This window comes from Anguilla anguilla, chromosome 18 (genome assembly GCF_013347855.1).
Source record: "Anguilla anguilla isolate fAngAng1 chromosome 18, fAngAng1.pri, whole genome shotgun sequence".
NCBI classification, from domain to species: domain Eukaryota; kingdom Metazoa; phylum Chordata; class Actinopteri; order Anguilliformes; family Anguillidae; genus Anguilla; species Anguilla anguilla.
Genome location: NC_049218.1, coordinates 29,689,449 through 29,712,336, shown reverse-complemented (window position 1 = coordinate 29,712,336; position 22,888 = coordinate 29,689,449). Strand labels below are relative to the sequence as shown.

General features: G+C 42.3%; 1 protein-coding gene across 3 annotated transcripts in view; it reads left to right on the top strand.

Moving 5' to 3' along the window:
• LOC118218442 (VPS10 domain-containing receptor SorCS1-like) overlaps positions 1-22,888 on the top strand; it is a 142,466-nt gene that overhangs the window by 111,631 nt on the left and 7,947 nt on the right. For all 3 annotated transcript variants that reach the window (XR_004763414.1, XM_035401089.1, XM_035401090.1), the window contains 14 exons: positions 1,260-1,362; positions 4,337-4,413; positions 5,549-5,640; positions 6,081-6,188; positions 7,016-7,133; positions 7,549-7,682; positions 8,141-8,254; positions 10,009-10,180; positions 11,368-11,554; positions 12,196-12,329; positions 15,284-15,407; positions 15,659-15,771; positions 17,123-17,257; positions 22,246-22,345. Coding sequence is in view for 2 of the 3 variants with exons in the window: in XM_035401089.1 (XP_035256980.1) it covers positions 1,260-1,362; positions 4,337-4,413; positions 5,549-5,640; positions 6,081-6,188; positions 7,016-7,133; positions 7,549-7,682; positions 8,141-8,254; positions 10,009-10,180; positions 11,368-11,554; positions 12,196-12,329; positions 15,284-15,407; positions 15,659-15,771; positions 17,123-17,257; positions 22,246-22,345 (1,711 nt within the window). In the remaining variant the exon portion in view is untranslated. The remainder of the gene's footprint in view (positions 1-1,259; positions 1,363-4,336; positions 4,414-5,548; positions 5,641-6,080; positions 6,189-7,015; positions 7,134-7,548; positions 7,683-8,140; positions 8,255-10,008; positions 10,181-11,367; positions 11,555-12,195; positions 12,330-15,283; positions 15,408-15,658; positions 15,772-17,122; positions 17,258-22,245; positions 22,346-22,888) is intronic.

Below are 22,888 nucleotides of genomic sequence, written 5' to 3'. Positions count from 1 at the left end.
TGAGTGATGTATCGATCCATGGGCTATTCTACCAAGGCCGTTTTGCTTCCTAACTGGGAACCACCTCCTCCTACATGATGTTTAGCAGACGTAATAAATCCAATAATGAAGCGAGTTGATTTTTATTTTTGCAGAAGAGCCAGTGCTGATTGGATGAAAGGCTAAACATCTTACCAATGACGCCTGGGAATCCGTAGGTGCTTGATGCAGGGAATGCTGTCACTACGGTTACCCAGGGACATGAAGCCAGCTGCAGTCCATCTGAACCAAACGCATCAGAACAGGCCTATCCTCCCTTTCCCAGCTGTAGGCTAATGACTTAATGCAGACTTGAGCTAACATAATCTATGCTATCCCCGTTATCTAACAGTATCTAGGCTTATTTTTCTTTTGACACTAAGCAGTTATTTGTAGAGCAGCACTAACAGGCAGTCATAAAACACAGAACATTTTTAAAGATACAGGACCATGCGTGTAACCACCAAAAAAACCTGCAAGCGAAGTTAAATAAATAAATAAATAAATAAATAAAACCCCATTGGCTGGCCCACGTAGGTTAAAATGTCATAGGGAAGTTATGGGGATTCTAATGTGAAATGCAATGTCTTTAATAAATGAGCAGCAATATTCAGGCAAAAGAAGGTTAAAAGTTAAGTACTGTATATTGCTGCTCATGTATTAAAGACATTGCATTCCACATTGTTATTATTATTATTATTATTATTATGTATATGACCGATGTCCAAGCCCAAAATTAATGCCCACTGGCCTTTTCCTTTCCTCTTTGAGGTTGAAACTTTCTGATATGCTGATCTCACAGAATCCTGAGCACTATGTGATCCATGTTAACCCACACGCCACACAGAATAACGATCCGCCATTCGCAAACACACACCCGACACCACGGCAGGCCTCGCCGCTGCGCCGCGCTGCAGCTGTTTGCCTGAAAATGCCAAAGCACTATTAGCGCTCTGGGCAAACACCACAGCAGGCTCCCGTCACTGCCATTTTCGCTTGTAATGAGAAGCGCGTCAGTAAAGGTCACTCCGATCAGAATTAACCCTTACCGCTCTGAGCGCGTGCGGTGTGCTGGGGAACAGGAGGGGGCCGCGCGCGGGACCCGCGTGAATGGTGAAGTCCGTTCGGTGAGCGGCTTGATTTCGGCTGCATAGCGCGAAATCGGGGAGATGCGTAAACGGCGCCTCAGTTGCTGTCCACCTCCTGCCTGTCTGACGGTTCCTTCCATGTGTCCTCTGCAGCCGTACTGCTCGCTGCACTTGCACCTGCATGTGTCTGACTACCCGTACTCCTCCGGAAACATCGCCAGCAAAGACTCCGCTCCAGGAATCATTGTGGCTTCGGGTAGGCACTTCCGATCTGTTTTATTGTTTGTTTTTATTTTATTATTTTTTATTTATTTATTTATTTTTCTACATTTCATTGCATTACGTTCATGTAGCAGATGCTCTCATCAGGTGTAATTTAGGAGAAATCAAAAAGTGTGTTAAAAATGAAAAAAAGTGCACGGGCCTTAATATGAGCAATATAGCCGCACCTGGCAAACAGCATTTCCAGAGCAGCCAGTAGGCTACGCGAGTAAAGATGCAGCATCACGAAAGAGTGCAAGTTAACTTTGCTAAACAAGAGCCTAAGTACACATTCTGAATACAAATGGACTATGTCCATAGCTTCCAGTATAATGAGCCATAAGAAGGGAAACAAAGCACTAAAAGCTATTTAGAACCGTGACACCTTAACTAACCCTTTTAAAACCTTGTATTTAAGTATACAATAGCAGTGGCTTTCCAAAGATTGAAGCCTGACTATCCGCAAATTTCCTATTTTTATCTAAATAAATAAATAAATAAATAAATAAATAAATACTTTCTAAGTATTGCTTAAGTATTTCAGTTGCTTTTGAGGAGTAATATGTTGAGTGAGTTGTACAACCTTTTTGGTCCTGCTTCATGGCTGGCAAAAATAAAGAAAATATAATACAAATTAATAAATAAATAAATATACCCTGCCCTCCACAGGGAATATCACCAATTTAAATGCCCGCTCATTCACAGATAATTAAATGAGATCAATTTGAATAGGTGTAATATCATGCGAACACAACTGACAGTGTCCTTTATATATTATAATGTCTGTCGACAGATGGTTGCTGCGGACTGCGTGGGAGCACATTAATGAATCATTTATAACGGATTCACCCAAGGCTTCAGACAGCCGCAGAATCTAATGCAGCTCATTTAGGGAGGTTCATGTTTGCCTTTTTCTCCCTGTATTTTAAATGGTAAACTAATATTTTCCATCACTGGAGAGGAAAATCACTCGACAAGTGACCTGGAAAGTGCTAATCTATGCTAATGGCAATTCCATTCTGTTACTTAAAATTGACTTTGGCGGTTAATATCAAACTTTAGCTGAAACCCCTTTCACTGACGTCTTTAAGTAATTAATGGGTTTATCACCATACTGTAAGCTCTTTCTAACAGGGTCATTTGGAAATATTTTTTGCCATTTGCGGATCAGGTTTTTTCCTAGCAGCTTTTTCTTGAAATCGGTAAATAAATATGGAGCTCCATAATTTATGTACGGAAACTTCATAAAACGTACGATATATGACACCATCAAGGAAATAACGTTACAGCGTTATGGTCATGTTGAAAGACTCGTGACAGCTTCAGTGCAGTCGTGTCAGGTTCTGTTTACAGTCTGTTTACAGGTTGCGATAAAAGATGGAAATGAAAATTTAGCATAGAGGAATTTCTCAGCAGGAGTATAACATCAATCTCCCACAGGAAAATCAATGGGCTCACGCTTAAGAGGCGGAGTGCATTGTTCCAGCCTGTCCTGTAAAGGCTCGCTCAGATCTGGAGACTGAGGAGGCTGTGAATCATGGGTAACGTCGACGTCATGCACGTCTAATGGCCACCAGCTCAGTGTACAGGTGCATTGCGGGCTCGAAAAGACATCCCTCTAGGCAGGAAACAAATGCGTTAATGTGGGGGTGGAAATGACCATTCAAAACAAATGAGTGACAGATGACACAGGCCTTTCTTTCTCGGAGTATAAGAGCACCGAAATCACAGGAGGAAAGTGCACCCATGCCATTATGGAGCCATCAGAACCCTTCACTGTTGAAACGTCGCTGTTCCATTTCCATTTTTGTGTTTGCTACCTGTGTGAACAAACCACAGACTGTTGCTCTCCATAGTTAAACTCAACACATTATTCAAGTCAGTGTGTTAGTGAATGCATGCTGCACCCATTATGGTGTTTATGAAGAAACATTCTTCCATCAGTATCTCAAAGACAAGTCTTAAGTAAACACATACTTTAATTTAATATACGCTTACTGTCTTACTGTCCTTAAATTTGACTTGACTCACAGTTAAAGGAAATTTTACTCTTTTGTGAGATCACCCAAAATGTGCTCACCACACTGTTAAGGAAGAACCCACTTTTCCTTACACAAGTAGAGCAATTTGATATGATATTTGTTAAAATTGGGTGGCATGGTGGTGCACTGTCACCTCACGGAAAGAAGGTTCTTTCTGTGTGGAGTTTGCATGTTCTGCTCCATGTCCCTGTGGGTTTCCCCCGGGTACTCCGGTTTCCTCCCACAGTCCAAAGATGTGCAGGTTAAGCTACTTGGAGAGTCTAAATTGCCCATAGGTATGAGAGTGTGAGTGAACGGTGTGTGAAAGGTGTGTGTGCCCTGCGATAGATTGGCAGCCTGCCCAGGGTGTATTTCTACCTCTCGCCCAATGCATACTGGGATAGTCTCCAGCCCCCTCATAACCCTGACCAGGAATAAGTGGGTTAGATAATGACGGATTTCTTAAAGTGGGTGGAGGCACATTATATCCCATTGTATACTGTGATGTTGTACGTGTTTGTGAATGCCTCATTGTATGTTGTGATGTTGTATGTGAATACCTTATGTATGTTGTGATGTTGTTTGTGTATGTGATTATCCCATGTATGTTGTGATGTTGTATGTGTATGTGAATACCTCACGTATGTTGTGATGTTGTATATGTATGTGAATAACCTGTGTACAGTATGTTGTGATGTTGTATGTGTATGTGATTATCCCATGTATGTTGTGATTTTGTATGTGTATGTGAATATCCCGTGTATGTTGTGTTGTTGTATATGTATGTGAATAACCTGTGTACAGTGTGCTGTGACGTTGTATGTGTATGTGAATATCCCATGTATGTTTTATGTGTATGTGAATATCCCGTGTATGTTGTGATGTTGTATGTGTTTAGTGTTTATTATCTGAAGGCTTATGCTGATTTATCTCTGTTTTCCTTAACAGGCTCCATAGGGGCTGAGTTGACTATGACTAATGTTACTATGTTCATCACCTCTGATGCCGGGAACACCTGGAGTCAGGTAAGAAAGGCCTGGAAGTATTTCATTTTATTGTATTTGTTCAGGGGCAATTTCTAGCATGATCTGAATAATTAGTGGTGTTGTTTTTAATAATGTAACATGTAAACAGCAACTATATTCTGTGTTGCATGAAACCTATTGGTAGGCTCTTGATTGGTATGACAAGGTGTGATATGAATGCATTTTGTCTTGCATAGTAATTAAGGGGCAGATTAAACAGAATGTATTTAACAGGAGTCTTTGTACAGTAGACCATCAGCTTCATGTGGTTATTCTGTTTCCCCCTAAAACCCCAGCACCTCCTAGCCCCCCCCCCCCCCCCCCCCCCCCCCCCACGACCCCAGGGGCTGCTGGTAACGTTATTGGTTTTCTGGAAACCAATACTGAGGAATCAATTAACCTGTGTAAAATTGTTATGTGTAGTATGGAGTCATTTGAATCCTTCCTGGACCTGGGAACCAATGCCTGTCAACTAACCAATCAGGCTGTTAAACTGCAGTCTTAAATATTTACAATGATTTAATTAAAGGATTGAAAAGAAATGGGAGTAAAACTGACAAAAAAAACGAATGCGTTCCCTTTTCTTTGAACCAAAATGCATCGTTCTCCATTCATTCATTCTGCGTTTAACAACACTTTTTTTGTACTTTTGACAGACGCGACTGTGCCGCTTGTAAGACAAGGCCTCACAAAGCTGTTTCGCTTCGCAGATTTACTGTATACCAGTGCAGGAGAAGCAGAACACACAGTGTGCAAACTGCCATTTTTCTAGATCACGTTCAGCGTCGTTATGGATTACCTGTCTGATCTGACTTAGCTGTTGTACCCTGCTCTTCTTTTGTACAGATATTTGAAGAGGAGTACAGTGTGCTCTATCTGAATTACCTGTCTGCTATGAGTTAGCTGCTGTGTCCTGCTGTTCTTCCTACAGATATTTGAGGATTAGTACAGCGTGCTGTATCTGAGTTAGCTGCTGTGCCCTGCTCTTCTTTCCTACAGATATTTGAGGATCAGTACAGCGTGCTGTATCTGAGTTAGCTGCTGTGCCCTGCTCTTATTTCCTACAGATATTTGAGGATTAGTACAGTGTGCTGTATCTGAGTTAGCTGCTGTGCCCTGCTCTTCTTTCCTACAGATATTTGAGGACGAGTACAGCGTGCTGTATCTAGACCAGGGCGGCGCGCTCGTAGCCATTCGACACACTCCATTACCCATCAGGCATCTCTGGTAATGTGACACTCTTGAAAAATATACTTTGTTTTAAAGGCAAATACACAGGGGCGAACCATTTTTCTTCTCATTCACGTGATTTGAGATTTATGCTTCTGGTGAGACGGCAGAACAAAATTCAGCAATAAGGCAAAATGTGTAGATGTAGTTGTTCTTATTCTGTAGTTCTCATGTCTGTTTCCTGCCTGAAGAGCGAAATCGATTAAATTGTGTATCAGTTATAAGAGAGTTTTCTAAAGTATCTGAAAGCCATGTTTATGGTGTGAAGCAGGTTCCTTCTCTGACTTATAATTCAGAATATCACAGTGTCTCAGGCTCTAACAGGCTTCTCGCTGTCTTTTTTTATTCTTTATGTTTTATGTGCTGTCATGCGATAGAGTCAGCATTAACTCGCCCGAACAGTGGTGATGTCTTGTCTGGCGGTTGTTTCTCGACAGGCTCAGTTTTGATGAAGGAAGGTTCTGGAACAAATACAGCTTCACTTCCACTCCGCTGTTCGTGGATGGCGTCTTGGGAGAGCCAGGAGAAGAGACTCTCATAATGATGTGAGCGAATTGCTGAGCCATAACTTCTTTTTTTTTTAGCCCAAATATAGCCCTGAAAGGGAAGTATATGTGTTTGTGTTTGAAAATTTGACACTTGAAGACACAAATCAACTAACACAGATATATAACGTTATAAAGTTTGAGACACGTTTGTACGGAGTCCTGTTATTGACGAGTGGTTGCACACTGAATTACACATGGAGCACAATAATGCAGAATGTTTCCTATTATTTATATTTGAAAAAGAAGAGCATGTTTATGCACCTGAATAATTTAGCGTCTCTGGCTCAAAGGTACGGTAGTGCTGCACTGAGCGTCTGAACCAATCAGCATTGTCATGACACACTGTTAGTGTGTATTGCCCAAAGACTCATTAACTCATTAAAGGGGCGGTTCTTTTTCTGGGGCTTTCCCATATGATTTCAGGATTAGTGTCTGTTTTTCATTGGCCCAGACAGGCTTTGTGTGTGATGAAGGGTATTTTACAATGGCTGCTGGGTAATTCAGGGGGCTTGCAGTCTAATACAAGAAAATCCACTTCAACTAAGTCCTTGTGCAGCGATGTGAAGCCTCCTGAGGTTGCACAAGTGCATGTTACCCAATTATTCTTCGAAAAAATAATGTTTGATGTTATTTTTGGTTTAGACTACTTCCTAAGGCATGTGAAACACTGCGATCAAGGAAAGAAATGCTGGCAGGACATAAAAACAAATATTTATGTTGTGTGAAAAAAAACCTGATAAAATTAACATTTTCCTATTTACAGCCTCTGGAAGCACCACACGGTTGGGCAACCTGCTTCCTGATTCGTCTGTTTGTTTCTGCAGAATCTTTGGCCACGTCAGCCATCGGTCAGAGTGGCAGCTGGTCAAGATTGATTTCAGGTCCATCTTCAACCGGAGATGCACTGAGGAAGACTACCAGACCTGGCACCTGCACAACCAGGTAAGACCTGAATGGGTCTGTTTCAACTGTGAGTACAACTGGATTAATATGATGGTGGTGGTGATGTGATGATAATTATATTCATAATGATGATGACTATTATTATTATTATTATTATTATTATTGTTGTTGTTGTTGTTGTAGTTGTTGTTGAATTTACTATATTTACTGTATTATTACTATATTATAATTAAAGATTTATATTAATTTACTGGGATCTTATTATTGAAGATCTCAGTAGATTAAGCGGTTCAAATGCAAGTTAAACGTAGCTATTTCATATTTTTATTAGCATTATAACACACACACAGCACACACATACACTCACACGCACGCACGCACGCACGCACACACTCACACACACACACAGCACACGCACACGCACAGTTCTCATAAGCAGGTGTATTCTTTACAGGGGGAGCCTTGTCTCATGGGAGTGAAGAGAATTTACCGGAAGCTCAAGCCCACTGCGAGATGCGTGATGGGGAAGGACTACTCGGTCACCATGACATCAGAGCCCTGTGACTGCACCGAGGCGGACTTTGAATGGTGAATACGCCGCCTGCTAAAATTAGACACCTTCAGGAGTGCGTAGGCACCATAACATGGTAGCTGAATCGCCCGGACCGTAACTTCCTAATTGAATATCAATAAAGTCATAAATACATTAAAATAAGAGGACCGAGAAGACCCATTAGTATTTGAAGCAGGACGGTTCACTTTCTCTAATGATATAATTGGTCCCCAGAGATGATTTCAAAATTTGCATGGCTGCCTCCTCTGTCCGTCCACATAAATTAGCTTTCGGGGCATAACATTAGACAGCAATATACTGCTTTGGTGCTTTTGAATTTAATGAACTTGGAAACAGATCGGTTTCGCATAATTTGAGAGTCGAATGGCGGCCATGTTTTTTCTGGTTATGCTTCTGAGCGTTGACGATGTAATCAATCGTAAAAAGGACCCTGCTCCTACACATCGGGGTCTGGTTATTGTTTTCACTTTAGCGACTACGGGTACGAGCGGAACAGCGGGGGGAGGTGCAGCCCCGCCTTCTGGTTCAGTCCGTCCTCCATGTCCAGAGTCTGCACCACCGGGAAGAGTTTCCTAAACAGCACCGGGTGAGTAAACTCATCTACAGACCTACGGACTCAAATCCTGACCGTGACTCATTATTGGCTGTAACTGGCTGTAACCGGTTATAACCAGCTATAACCAGCTGTAACTGGCACTAAATGGGTGTAACTGGCTGTAACTGACTGTAAACGGCTATAACTGATTGTAACTGACTATGACTGGCTGTAACTGGCTCTAACTGGCTGTAACGGGCGGGAGGGCGCCTCCTCTGGTGACTCAGCTTCCCTGCGCCAGTCGCAGCGCGGTCTTCCACAGCTGCCCTGCTGAGCTGACGGGCTTTATAGCAGGTTACAGTGCTGGCTAGCTGCTCATGTGTTGAATGAACTAACGGGCTTTATAGCGGGTTACAGTGCTGGCTAGCCGCTCATGCGTTGAATGAGCTAACGGGCTTTATAGCGGGTTACAGTGCTGGCTAGCCGCTCATGTGTTGAATGAACTAACGGGCTTTATAGCGGGTTACAGTGCTGGCTAGCCGCTCATGTGTTGAATGAACTAACGGGCTTTATAGCAGGTTACAGTGCTGGCTAGCCGCTCTTGCGTTGAATGAGCTAACGGGCTTTATAGCGGGTTACAGCGCTGGCTAGCCGCTCTTGCGTTGAATGAGCTAACGGGCTTTATAGCGGGTTACAGCGCTGGCTAGCCGCTCATGCGTTGAATGGCTCATCTGCCAGTCGGCACAGATTGTGATCAGGCATTCCAAACAAGAAGGAAAGCTGTAAAATGTCAAAGCTGTAAATATGTGACATTCAAAATATAAATATATCATATAACCAATTAGCATGTTTCTCTTGGAAGCGTATTTTTTAGGTGTAATGTCAAAAAAAGAGAACTGCATACTGCTTTATTGCTGGATATGTAAACAGCTTGTATTCTTGTTTGTTTTTTTTCTGCATTTTGTTTTGTATGTGAATTAGTTTTGCTCATTTGCAGGCATTCTGGCATGAACGGCAGATAATTGGGAACAGGGCAGTTGCAAAATGAAAAAGTTTTTAATAAGTAAAATATCAGATGGCATGCTGTCCTCAGTAAAACAATTTTTTTTTAGCGCATAATCATAGCTGTGTAAGCTATGACTTTTTGTGCTTGTGTGTATCTGTGCTTATCACAGAAGTCAAAGTTGTGTCTAATAACTATGATAAATAGAGTGTGTGTGTGCGTGTGTGTGTTTGCGTGTGCGTGTGCGTGTATGCATGTGCCCTTGTGTGTGTGCATGCCTGTGTGTACGTGTGTGTGTGTACATGTGCATGTGCTTGTGTGTGCATGTGTGTGTGTGTGTGTGCACGTGTATGCATGTGCTCTTTTGTGTGTGTGTGTGCATGCGTATGTGTGTACGTGTGTGTTGTGTGTGCATGTGTGTGTGTGTATGTGCGTGTGTGTGTGTGCGCGCTGTGCGTGTTCCTGTGCGTTTGTGCATGTTCGTGTGTGTGTGTGTGCCTGTGCATATATGTGTGTGCATGTGCATGTGTGCGTTTGTGTGTGTGTGTGTGTGTATATATGCTTGTGTCTGCGTGTGTGTGTGTGCGTGTGTATATGCTTGTGTCTGAATGTGTATGTGTGTGTGTGTGTGTGTGTGTGTGTGTGTGTGTATATGCTTGTGTCTGCATGTGTATGTGTGTGTGTGTGTGTGTGTATATGCTTGTGTCTGCGTGTGTTTGTGTGTGTGTGTGTGTGTGTGTGTGTGTATGTGTATATGCTTGTGTCTGCGTGTGTATGTGTGTGTGTGTGTGTGTGTACATAGATATCGGAAGCTTGTGTCTGATAACTGCACTAGCGGTGTGCTGGAGCGCTACACTGCCCGAGCGCAGAAGTGCCCGGCCCAGGCTCCCCGGGGCCTCCGCCTGGTCACCCGCCAGGGCAGCCTGACCGCCGCGCGGGGCGCTAACGTCACCTTCCTGGTGTTCCTGCTGGAGGTAACAATCACCAGCTGAGCTAACGAAACACACGCAAATGAGATCCACGCTAACGAAACCCACACAAACGAGATCCACGCTAACGAAACACACGCAAACGAGATCCACGCTAACAAAACCCACACAAACGAGATCCACGCTAACGAAACCCACACAAACGAGATCCACACTAACGAAACCCACACAAACGAGATCCACGCTAACGAAACCCACGCAAACGAGATCCACGCTAACGAAACCCAAGCAAACGAGATCCACGCTAACGAAACCCACGCAAACGAGATCCACGCTAACGAAACCCACACAAACGAGATCCACGCTAACGAAACCCACGCAAACGAGATCCACGCTAACGAAACCCACGCAAACGAGATCCACGCTAACGAAACCCACGCAAACGAGATCCACGCTAACGAAACCCACACAAACGAGATCCACGCTAACGAAACCCGCGCAAACGAGATCCACGCAAACACAGCAGGGTCCGCATGCATCGGTACCACCTCACAATAAACAGCTCGAGTCAAATTCGGCCTGGGAAATGTTCAGATGTTCAGTGTAAAGTTAACTGGTTTTTGGAGTGCAGGTGTTGAGTATTGGACTCATGTAAACTCTGTCAAAGTTGATTTTCCACTGAAAAATCTTGCTACACTGCAATGTTTGAAGATGTTACATAGTGCTGTGTTGGGTTAGGAACTTCTTTAGGACATGGGATGAGGATATTGCAGGTTCATACTTTCCTTCAAACAGAAACAGATTCTATTGAATGCATATGTATTTTCTCTACTTTCTTCTGCCTTTGGGAAGTGTTATTACCGATCAGATATATTTGGTGTTAAGGCTTGAAATTGGTGTTCCAGTTTTCAGTTCATTTGTTTGAAGTAATAATGTCAGTAACATCTTTAAGGTAATTTGATTTTAGTACAAAATAATAAGCTGTCTTGAATTGTTATCCATAAGAGGATGTGTACATATATTATGGCAAAAATGCTTCAAACTTTTTGTAACACTGAGAACTTTTTTCCACTAATTTTTTAAGCCACTATGATTTCATATAGTTTTTATAAGGAAAATGAATGGGCAACTGCAAAAAAAAAAAAAAAAAAAAAAAACCCAAAAAATCAGAATGAACCGCCACCATGTTTCAGCATCTGCTGCATGATCTCTACCCATTCCCCATTTTGCAGGGCGATGGGTCGAAGACGAGCGTGCGGGTAGATTTTGGAGATGGCAACGGCGTGTCCTATTCGAACGTCAGCTCCATAGAGGACGGGGTCCGGCACGTCTACAGGAGCGTGGGGATCTACAGAGTGACCGCCACCGCGGAGAACGCCCTGGGGTCCGACCGCGTCTCGCTCTACCTGCACGTCACCTGTGAGTGGCTCCGCCCCCGTCCTGACATCACTGTGCGTGAGCGCCACGTGTCCTCGTGTGTCCGGGCGTGTCCAGGTGTACAGCCAAAAGACCTGTCCATCAGGAAAAAGTGACAGACTAATGGTGCTGTTCTCCAGAACATTTATTATTCTTTAAAAAAGAAAAAGGACATCCATTGTCTGGACTCATAATGAGTGTAATTTATAACCATAATAAATACTTCACCCGGTGTTCAACCAATTTCAGATGACTTTTAGAAAGTTCCCTTACCTTCATTGTTGACTTCAGTCCGTGACAGACAGGAATCCTTGAATCGTGTTTATTTCACAGGAGAAAAATATAGAAATGTTCAGTGATTGTGAAATCTGAATGTCTATTAATGCACATTTTAAGGATAAGGTAACTTCATAAGTTTATTGGCTACTGGTTAATCAGTCCCTTTAAACTTGGCAGATGCAAGTGTTTACTTATGTTCTTCACAAAGTTTGCCGATGTCAGACATCACCAGAATTAATTTGATGTGGAGTGGACGGGGGGAAAAAAATTATCCTTGAATTATGTCTGTGTGGAAGGGGAATTTATTTTGATTAATGAATCTGTCTAATTTTGACATTGGGGTGTTTCTGCGTGTTCTCGGACAGGCCCTTTGGAACGCATCCACCTCTCCGCTCCTCTTGTGGTCGCGAAGGGGAGAGAGGTCAACCTGACGACCGTCCTGTCGCCCAGTCACGTGGGAGCAGCCGCCTTCATCTGGTGGTTCGCCAATCACTCCGAGGTTAAACAAACGATTACTGTTTTTACTGCCTTGAAATCTCATAACGCCCTATAACACCATACCCCTGTTAAAATAGCACTAACCCATAACACCCTATAACACCCTGTAACACCATACCCCTGTTAAAATGGCACTACCTCATAACACCCTATAACACCATACCCCTGTTAAAATAGCACTAACCCATAACACCCTATAACACCATACCCCTGTTAAAATAGCACTAACCCATAACACCCTATAACACCATACCCCTGTTAAAATAGCACTAACCCATAACGCCCTATAACACCATACCCCTGTTAAAATAGCACTAACCCATAAAACCCTATAACACCATACCCCTGTTAAAATAGCACTACCTCATAACACCCTATAACACCATACCCCTGTTAAAATAGCACGAACCCATAACACCCTATAACACCAGACCCCTGTTAAAATAGCACTAACCCATAACACCCTATAACACCATACCCCTGTTAAAATAGCACGAACCCATAACACCCTATAACACCATACCCCTGTTAAAATAGCACTAACCCATAACACCCTATAACACCATACCCCTGTTAAAATAGCACTAACCCATAACACCCTATAACACCATACCCCTGTTAAAATGGCACTAACACATAACGCCCTATAACACCATACCCCTGTTAAAATAGCACTAACCCATAACACCCTATAACACCATACCCCTGTTAAAATGGCACTAACACATAACGCCCTATAACACCATACCCCTGTTAAAATGGCACTAACACATAACACCCTATAACACCATACCCCTGTTAAAATAGCACGAACCCATAACACCCTATAACACCATACCCCTGTTAAAATAGCACTAACCCATAACACCCTATAACACCATACCCCTGTTAAAATGGCACTACCTCATAACACCCTATAACACCATACCCCTGTTAAAATAGCACTAACCCATAACGCCCTATAACACCATACCCCTGTTAAAATAGCACGAACCCATAACACCCTATAACACCTTACCCCTGTTAAAATAGCACTAACACATAACACCCTATAACACCATACCCCTGTTAAAATAGCACGAACCCATAACACCCTATAACACCTTACCCCTGTTAAAATAGCACTAACACATAACACCCTATAACACCATACCCCTGTTAAAATAGCACTAACCCATAACACCCTATAACACCATACCCCTGTTAAAATGGCACTAACCCATAACACCCTATAACACCATACCCCTGTTAAAATGGCACTACCTCATAACACCCTATAACACCATACCCCTGTTAAAGTAGCACTAACCCATAACACCCTATAACACCATACCCTCTTAAAATAGTATTACCTCATAACACCCTATAACACCATACTCCTGTTAAAATGACACTACCTCATAACACCCTATAACACCATACCCCTGTTAAAATGGCACTACCTCATAACTCCCTATAACACCATACCCCTGTTAAAATAGCACTAACCCATAACACCCTATAACACCATACCCCTGTTAAAATAGCACTACCTCACAACACCCTATAACACCATACCCCTGTTAAAATAGCACTAACTCATAACACCCTATAACACCATACCCCTGTTAAAATGGCACTACCTCATAACACCCTATAACACCATACCCCTGTTAAAATGACACTACCTCATAACACCCTATAACACCATACCCCTGTTAAAATAGCACTAACCCATAACGCCCTATAACACCATATCCCTGTTAAAATATCACTACCTCATAACACCCTATAACACCTTACCCCTGTTAAAATGGCACTACCTCATAACACCCTATAACACCATACCCCTGTTAAAATAGCACTAACCCATAACACCCTATAACACCATACCCCTGTTAAAATGGCACTACCTCATAACACCCTATAACACCATACCCCTGTTAAAATGACACTACCTCATAACACCCTATAACACCCTACCCCTGTTAAAATGGCACTACCTCATAACACCCTATAACACCATACCCCTGTTAAAATGGCACTAACCCATAACACCCTATAACACCATACCCCTGTTAAAATGGCACTACCTCATAACACCCTAGGAAACCATATCCCTGTTAACCAAACAGCGCATGTTAAAAAGATACAGCTTACAAATAAAAAATGTACAGCTTCACAAAATATGGCAGTGCTTCTGATCCTTTTTAAAAAAACGACATACTAAAGGAATGATAAAATGCTTGTGTATCTGCATTTTCAATTTTGCTGCATTTCAGTGTCCCATTATGGGTTGCATAATTTAGGATAAATATTTATCAAAATGGTAGGGTTTGTGAGGAGCGGTTGTGGATGACTGCTGGAAATCCTCGCCTGAACTTGCAAGTAATTTTCTCAGAAGAATAAATCTATGTCTCGCAACTTTCAAAGTGACATAACTTTAAAGTCTTGCTCTCTGTGCTTTAAGAAAATAAAATAAAAAAAGTCCTGGCTTTGAAGTTTTTGATCATGTACGTTATATTTCCAGAGAAGTATTATGTATTTTCTAACTTATATATAAATATAAGTTAAAAAATACACAATACTATATATAAAACATTTATCAATAACCTTGCTTGTAATTTTGAACTACCAAAGGAACAGGGTTGGAAGTTAGTAGTTGAAGACATATCCTGTTCCACTCAGATTCGGTAATGTGGTAATTTTAGTGTCGACTGCGGGTGGCTGCCCTGCAGGGCCAGAGGGTTTCAGCAGACCAGGGTGACGATCATGCAGGAGCGCCCCCTACTGGTTGCCTACGGGTGCTTACGGTTAGCCTGCTGAGCTGCACATGAAGCATCTTCCAGTGCAAGCCTATCCACTTTGCTTACTCTCTCTCTCTCTCTCTCTCTCTCTGTCTCTCCCTCTCTCTTTCTCTCTCTCTCTCTGCCTCCCTCCCTCCCTCCCTCCCTCCCTCCCTCACTCTCTTTCCAGCCGCTAATCACTCTAGAGAGCAGTGTTGCCTTTACCTTTCCGAAGGGAGGATCCAGCACAGTCACCGTTCAGGTCGTGGCTGGGAGTGTCATTCTGCAAGATAGGAAAACCATTGCTGTTCATGGTGAGGCCCTGTAATCTGTAGTGTGAATTAACTCCAATAGATTGAGCGTTTGCTATTAAGAAAGAGAAATAATTATGACATATTTTGTGTTTCGTAAAGTATCGTCATTCCCAAAGGCACACTTAGACTCCATATGTAATTACACTCTAACTGAAATATTGTTTAAATAACGATATTGTTGTAACCGTTGTGTGTACAGTCACAGAATATGCAGTAAAAACTGTTCTCACACATATTCTTTCCTCATGAAGAGTATTTCAGGTCACATCTCTTAGCGTTTTCCTCAAACTTGGATGAGCACAACCCCGATGTGTCCGAATGGAGGCTGGACATCAGCAGAGTCGTCAAAAGCTCTATGGTCCAAGTGCGTTCCTGCCATCGAGACCATCCTGCCATCGAGCCCATCACCCGCCATCGAGCCCCTCACCCGCCATCGAGCCCATCACCCGCCATCAAGCCCATACCGCCATCGAGCCCATACCGCCATCGACCCAGCCCCGCCATCGAGCCCCTCACCCACCATCGACCCAGCGCAGCTATCAAGCCCATACTGCCATCGAGCCCCTCACCCGCCGTCGAGCCCATACCGCCATCGAGCCCCTCACCCGCCATCGAGCCCATACCGCCATCGACCCAGCCCCGCCATCAAGCCCATACTGCCATCGAGCCCATACCACCATCGAGCCCGTCACCCACCATCGAGCCCGTCACCCACCATTGAGTCTGTGTTTGTGTTCTCACCATTGTCCGGTGTGTTCTCGGGTGTGTGTAATCTCATGCATGCCTTTGCGAAAAAAAGTATGAAATTTGGGTTCTTCCATTGAAAAACACTTTTACGTCATGTTGTATCTGACCTTAGATCTTGTCACGGGAAATATGATGTTAATACCGTAAACTGACTTAAAATCCCCCAGGTACAGGCGGGTTGCGTTTAAAAGACCAGCTCCTTCCGTGTCCTGTCACTTACAGTAAGGCTTTCATGGCGCTTTGATGTGTTTCAGTTCAAGGCGATATATTTACAGGAGCACGAACATTGATGCATTAATAAAGGACACATCACCCTCAGTGGATACTGCGCTACGTGATGAATATGCTTTAGTAATTCATCGGTAGCTTTTCTCGCAGTGTCCTCGGGCATGGCTGACCCTATCAGACACTACGCTCCCCTCTGACAGCCTGTCATAAATGGCAGCTCAAGCCACTTTCTTTTCCTGTTCCTGGACCCCGTTTCGCTCCTTTTTCTTAAAGAAACAGGCCGCACGTGTGCACGTAGTTGTGAGAAGCTGTGAACAGATGTGTTTTTGAGTTATCATGCTCCTGTATCACTCTCACGATCATCCGTCCTTACAGTAAGAGGAGAACACATATTAGTAATGTTTGTCATGTACGTATTAAATCTAGGATGGCTGGTTCGGTACAATCAGATGGAAAAAGCATAATGATAGTTTGTATATATTTAATCAGGCATGTTACCGTTGGCCTCAATGACACAGCAAGTTTCGAGACTTCATTTTTGCTTGAATTTGAGGCTGTGTTGCTGGGCCCTGTTTTTCTTCCCTGTTGTCTGACTGGATAAAAGCGTCTGCCAAATGAATGTAATGTAATGTAACACATTGCACCGTGCAGGGTTTCTGCTGGTCAGCCACTCAGGAGCAATGGAAGCATTCTCACTGTGGAGGCCATTGTGACGTCTCTTCCTTCCTGTTCTAATGCAGGCCACAGGTATTAGTGAGGAGCAGCTTCTGGTCACAGTCCTACCTGGCTTACCTACAACAGCGGAGGTGTTCCTTCTTCCTGATAAAGAGCTAACGGAGGGGGAAGAGGACAGAACCGCAGAACCTCTAGATCAGGTAAAAACAGCACTTCATCACGGAATGATGCATTATGGGCCACTTTTGATTTAATCACAGAATGATGCATTATAGGCCATGTTTGATTTCTTAGATTAATTATTAATGATGCGTTTCGTTTGTTGCTCAGCTGGGGTTAATAATAGATGTGTAAACTTCATATTGATCGCTTGTTCGTTCCTAAAAATTGTGCTTGTGCTGATTTGGCCAAATCAGGTGTTTTAATAAAGCACTATGTGTGAGCCCATGGGAAAGCTGTCAAAGCAGTTTAGTTTTCAGAATCATTGTCTTCTTTACAAATGAGTCATTTACATTATGTTTATACAGTATAATGTTACATAAATTAGACTGTGAATTACTGGTGTAATAATGATTACAGGTTTCTGGTAAGTAATTTACAACAACAGCAGTAATAATAATAATAATAATAATAAACTATAATCATCCACACCAGAAAAACAGTAATCATATCCTAATTGCCTTGGAGGAGAGGACTGCATGGATTTCATTAATTCTGAGAATAAATAAGACATTGTTAGTGGCAGATCCGAATACTGAGGGTGGCTTTGAGTTTAGTAGTTTTTCAGGCTTCTTGTGTCTTGAGTTTTATTGTTTTACATGTTTGATTATATTTGAATTCTACATCAAGGTAAAAAAAAATTGAAAAAGGAAACACCTGCCCGAGGGTTTAGGATTTTTATTATTAATATACATTTAACAAACATGTACAAATAGCAAATATTTAATTTTTGCAAGCAATTATCAAGTATTTAAGTATTTGTGTTTTATTAAATGAACATACTGTCTAGCTAATAAGAATGGAAAATGAGAAGTAATGTTAAAAATGTACTGTTACCTGTGAGTACAGCCATTGGTATAAACTCCCTGTTATATAATCCAATGTGATGGTCTATGAATCTTTCTAAAATTTGTTTAGCCAAGCGGAGAGTTCAGGTAAAACGGTGGTATCACATTTTCACCACTAGATGGCAATGTTTATCTACTATATTATTTTTTTTTTATTCTGGAGTTATCAATATGCATTTCTGTCACATGCAAATGGCCTTTCATAAAAGCCATTTGCAGATGACCATTTAAATTTTTTTACTAAATTACATTTATTGATATTTTCCCCTTTAAATTTTCCTCTTTTAATTGCTGGCATCCTGCTGAATGTCACAATGCTTATATATTTAATTCAAAAGTATGCTGTTGTATGCTGTAAAAGAATACTCTAGAATACTCTTTTTCAATATGCCATTTTCGGTTGTTATTATTACATTTATTATAACTTATTCCAATCGGAAAGAATATACATTTAAATGGTGGCTTAGGTAATGGGAATCTACACAACTTGAGGGTTAACCAGTGCTTTACTAAGGTAGTGCCATTTTAAAATCTAAGTAGGCATTTTTTTATGAACCCTGTTTGATTGCTTGGCAAGACGCCTCACACAACTGTCCAATAAATCTTCATTCAGCATCGCCGTCTTGAAAGTGTAATGTGCAGTCGGCTTATTAAAATGTATGATAGATTTACTGACCCTGATACTCGGTAAGAAAAAGCAATTATTCACGGAACAGTCTAATTTTAACTGGTGAAAAAAAAAAAAGAAAAAAAAGCAAATCAAGGAGTGAATAAATTGTTCATATCACTATTAATTTGGTAAATGGGGCAGATAAAATTAATGAAGCGTGGCTGTAGAGTAAAATGGACCCGGGAAAAGGCATTTGTTCTCTTGAAACAGCGGCATTTTGTGGGTCTTTGTGCAATCAAATACGATGGAAACATTAAACAACTAAATGAAAAAAGAGAAATAATATTAATGAATGTCCCTTCGTATTATGTCAATTAAAGAGGCTACGTGCCGCCGGGGCAGCACATATACTGATGAAAACAAATAGTAGCCCGCAGGATTTGATGCGTGGAGTGGAAGGAACTATTCGTTTGGTCTAATATTCTGCAATATTCTACTGAAGAGCACAGCCAGTTTGTGTCAGGAATGTGTGGATCTAGTCTTTCCGTGATTTAGAATGCCATAGGCCCAATTCCCTTTGACAAAAGTTTGACTAGCCCTGAGATAGATTTGGCGGCCTGTCCAGGGTGTAATCCTGCCTTTCACCCAATGCACACTGGAATAGGCTCCAGCACCCCCTGTGACCCTGATCAGGATAAGCCGGTATAGATAATGGATGGATGAATAAACTTTGACTAAGAAGACTGAACTTTGAATAAACTTTGTCCTCAACTTTGACTGAGAAATAAATGCAGTGTCACAGTTTGACAAGTTTGTTCTAGTAATTGCTGAACTCGCTAACATGTTTGTGAAGGCGAAAAAATCCAGTTAAGGACAAATATTGATTGAATTTGTGTCATCCTTTAATAATTACTAACAAAAGCAGCCACTGAGCAGGTTCTCTGGTTTTAATGGCTGTTGAACAATGGACATTGAAAAATGACTGTGGCTTTCAGCTGCTTGTTCTCCTGTACCTTGTTTGCTTGTACCGTCCAATCAGAAGCCACTATGCTGGGCTCCATTCAGTCCAATGGCTTTCACCATTAGTGATGTGTGAAAATTTAGTAATGTTTGTCATGTACGTATTAAATCTAGCATGGCTGGTTCGGTACAATCAGATGGAAAAAGCATAATGATAGTTTGTATATATTTAATCAGGCATGTTATCGTTGGCCTCAATGACACAGCAAGTTTCGAGACTTCATTTTTGCTTGAATTTGAGGCTGTGTTGCTGGGCCCTGTTTTTCTTCCCTGTTGTCTGACTTTGTAATTCGCTTGAAACCCACGACTCGTCCCTGCAGCCATTGCGGCTGAATCCATAACAAAGTAATTGACTGTGATAAAGCCATGATTAATTCAATTAAGAGAGACCGATTGTAATGGGTTCGGTGTGATCCAACAAATGGCCGCATTAACTGGATGCATTATAGTAGTCAATTCTGACCTTTCGGTGAGTGAGTTTATAATCTGGTGCAGTGCGGGGAGGGGACCGCAGCAGGGAGAGTGTTATTCGGCACAAACAACGCGTATTCCCGGCAGCACAGAGTCGGTTCGCTAACAGCTCAAAGGGTGAAATTCTTAGAAATTTCATTGGCCGAAAATTTTTTTTATGGCCGCGTATAACGTAGCCAGTCACGGATGCTGGTTCGTGTTTTCATCCCGGTCGTTACCTGAGAAAATTATTTAAACGTCTTTCGTTTTGGGTAATGCGTGTACGTGTTGTTTTCACGTCTTATTGAAGGTTGAATGAAACGGAAAATATGCACTATGGGTACTGATCCGCGAGTTAAGGTGTAATTACCCGTAATTGGTATTAAGTGCTATTAATTAGGTTGACAAATTCAGGTGAGAGGAATGTGATGATTTGTAATGATTGCTTGCTAGGTGGTACTCCACAGAGTGACAGAGTCTGGGCTGCAGAACGCTCATGGAGCTCTCCCAAATCTGGAACACGGACTGAAGTAAAATGAGCTGCTCCAGGTTTTACTCAGCGCAGTTATCCGGCTAACTCAGTAATCCTGCTTCGTGAAATACCCCCTGGGGAGTTTGAACAAGTCCTGTGTTGTATGACAGTAAAGAACACGTTGCTAAGCTCTGCCGTTACACGCAGGAGAACATGGACCTGCCTCATCAGTGAAGCACTGAAGCTACCTAGCTAGTTTATCAAGCTTACTACTCAGTACCTTCTAACTGTGCAAATGGTAATTTATTGTTAAGATTATGATAATAATAAACCATAGTAACATAATATCTTAATGACATAACTTAAATAATGATAAAAATCAACAGTCCCCAGTACTTGCTAGAAGTGTAGAAAGAAAGAAAGAAAGAAAGAAAGAAAGAAAGAAAGAAAGAAAGAAAAGAAATAAAGTGTTTTGCAGGTTTTTAAAATGAATATGTTGACAGTGCACATTTGGGACGTACACCCTCATCTTAAATCGTTTGCTTTAGCCTTTTAGTAGCAACAGGAAGTTTGGTGAAACAAACAGACTCCGGCTCACTCTCAACTCTGCCGTACTCCTTGCCTCTTGGCATCATTGTATGAGCAAACCGATGGTAATTTTACATACAAATGTGGGAGGACAACGTTACCTGCATGTCCAGAGCAGTTAGCCTTAGTTTAAATTACAATACACTAGCAGCCGTATCTCCTTGTAGCTTTCTCATGTCAAAGTGCTGAAGCTAAACAGTTGTGGGCTGGATTAAACTGGGTTAATACTAAAGCTGAACTGGTATTAGCATGCCAGTAGGGGGCACTCTTCCCTCTGAAGCGAACAGCACCCAGTGCCCCAGCGCGGCGGTGGGCCTCTGTGCTGCAGACTGTGCCTCCCTGTGGGTCTGACATTAAGCCAAGGCGCCGGTTCACTGTGCTCATTAAAGATTCACAGGATATTAACCCTGGTGCACTGCCCCGTCTCCACCTAATTATCCCCTACATGTAAGTGTCTATACCCATGGTTTAACTTCCTGTCCCTGGTAGACCATTCAGAGGAGAATAGAGCTCTGCATTTGACCTGCCTGCTAAAATAAAAAAACGGACGAACCAAAGTGAGTGCGGCTGAGCTCGCTCATTATTATAGCTGAAAACAGTTTAATCTTCCACTTTAATGACACGGCGATGGCGTTTCATGTAACAGGCACAGGGACGCTTGAGGTCTCACCAATCATTTTTACGGAACACCATCTCGGAAGGTAACCTTCTCCTCAGAAAGCGCGTAGTTCCAGCGGTAAACACGCATTAAAGGGACACTTTAAAGTTCATTCCTCGGTCTCTGTTGCCACTGCAGCGCCGTGAGGGACGAAAACTGGCCACCCATATTAAAAATTAAATTAAAAAATAGCTGAAATGCCTTTACGTGAAGAATGAAGCAGAGATTTCAAATTACAGAGGCCTTTGAATAAAAGAATGGTGTGGTGGGTGTTAAAATATTTATGTCATTGAAAAGATGCAGTTCAAGTATTTCTTCCACAGCTGTCTGAGGTCTTGCTTGGAGCCCTCAATCAAAACCGCATAGAGTTCACGCTGCGGCCAGGGGTTCAGATCACAGTGTATGCTACACACTTATCAGTGGGTAAGTAGTGTTTTCCCGAAACCCAAAATGTTTGTGAGAGTAGAATGTGCTTGTGGTGCTAATTCTATCAAGATGAATCCTATGAACGAATCCTAGCAAGGGACGCTCAAATGTCTGGGTCATTATCAATAATGACCGTATTAGCTGAAGCGGATGCCCGTTTACATTGTAGCGTTTTATTTGTATCATAAAGTTTTAAATGTGTCATTTGCTTATTTTATCGTTAAGCAGACAGCATTAGCGTAGAACACAGGACGTAGCTAAGCGCTGCAGGTTTGTTTGTGTGTACTCTCTGTAAAAGATTTCTGTTATTTAGGCGTGTTACTACACCAGCTGAACGAGCGGTACATTATTTGCACTGAATAGACGGCATCAGCAACGCAGCACATGCATGGCCTCTCTGGCGAATGCACGATGCAGCACATGCACGGCCTCTCTGGCGCATGCACGATGCAGCACGTGCACGGCCTCTCTGGCGCATGCACGATGCAGCACATGCATGGCCTCTCTGGCGCATGCACGATGCAGCACATGCACGGCCTC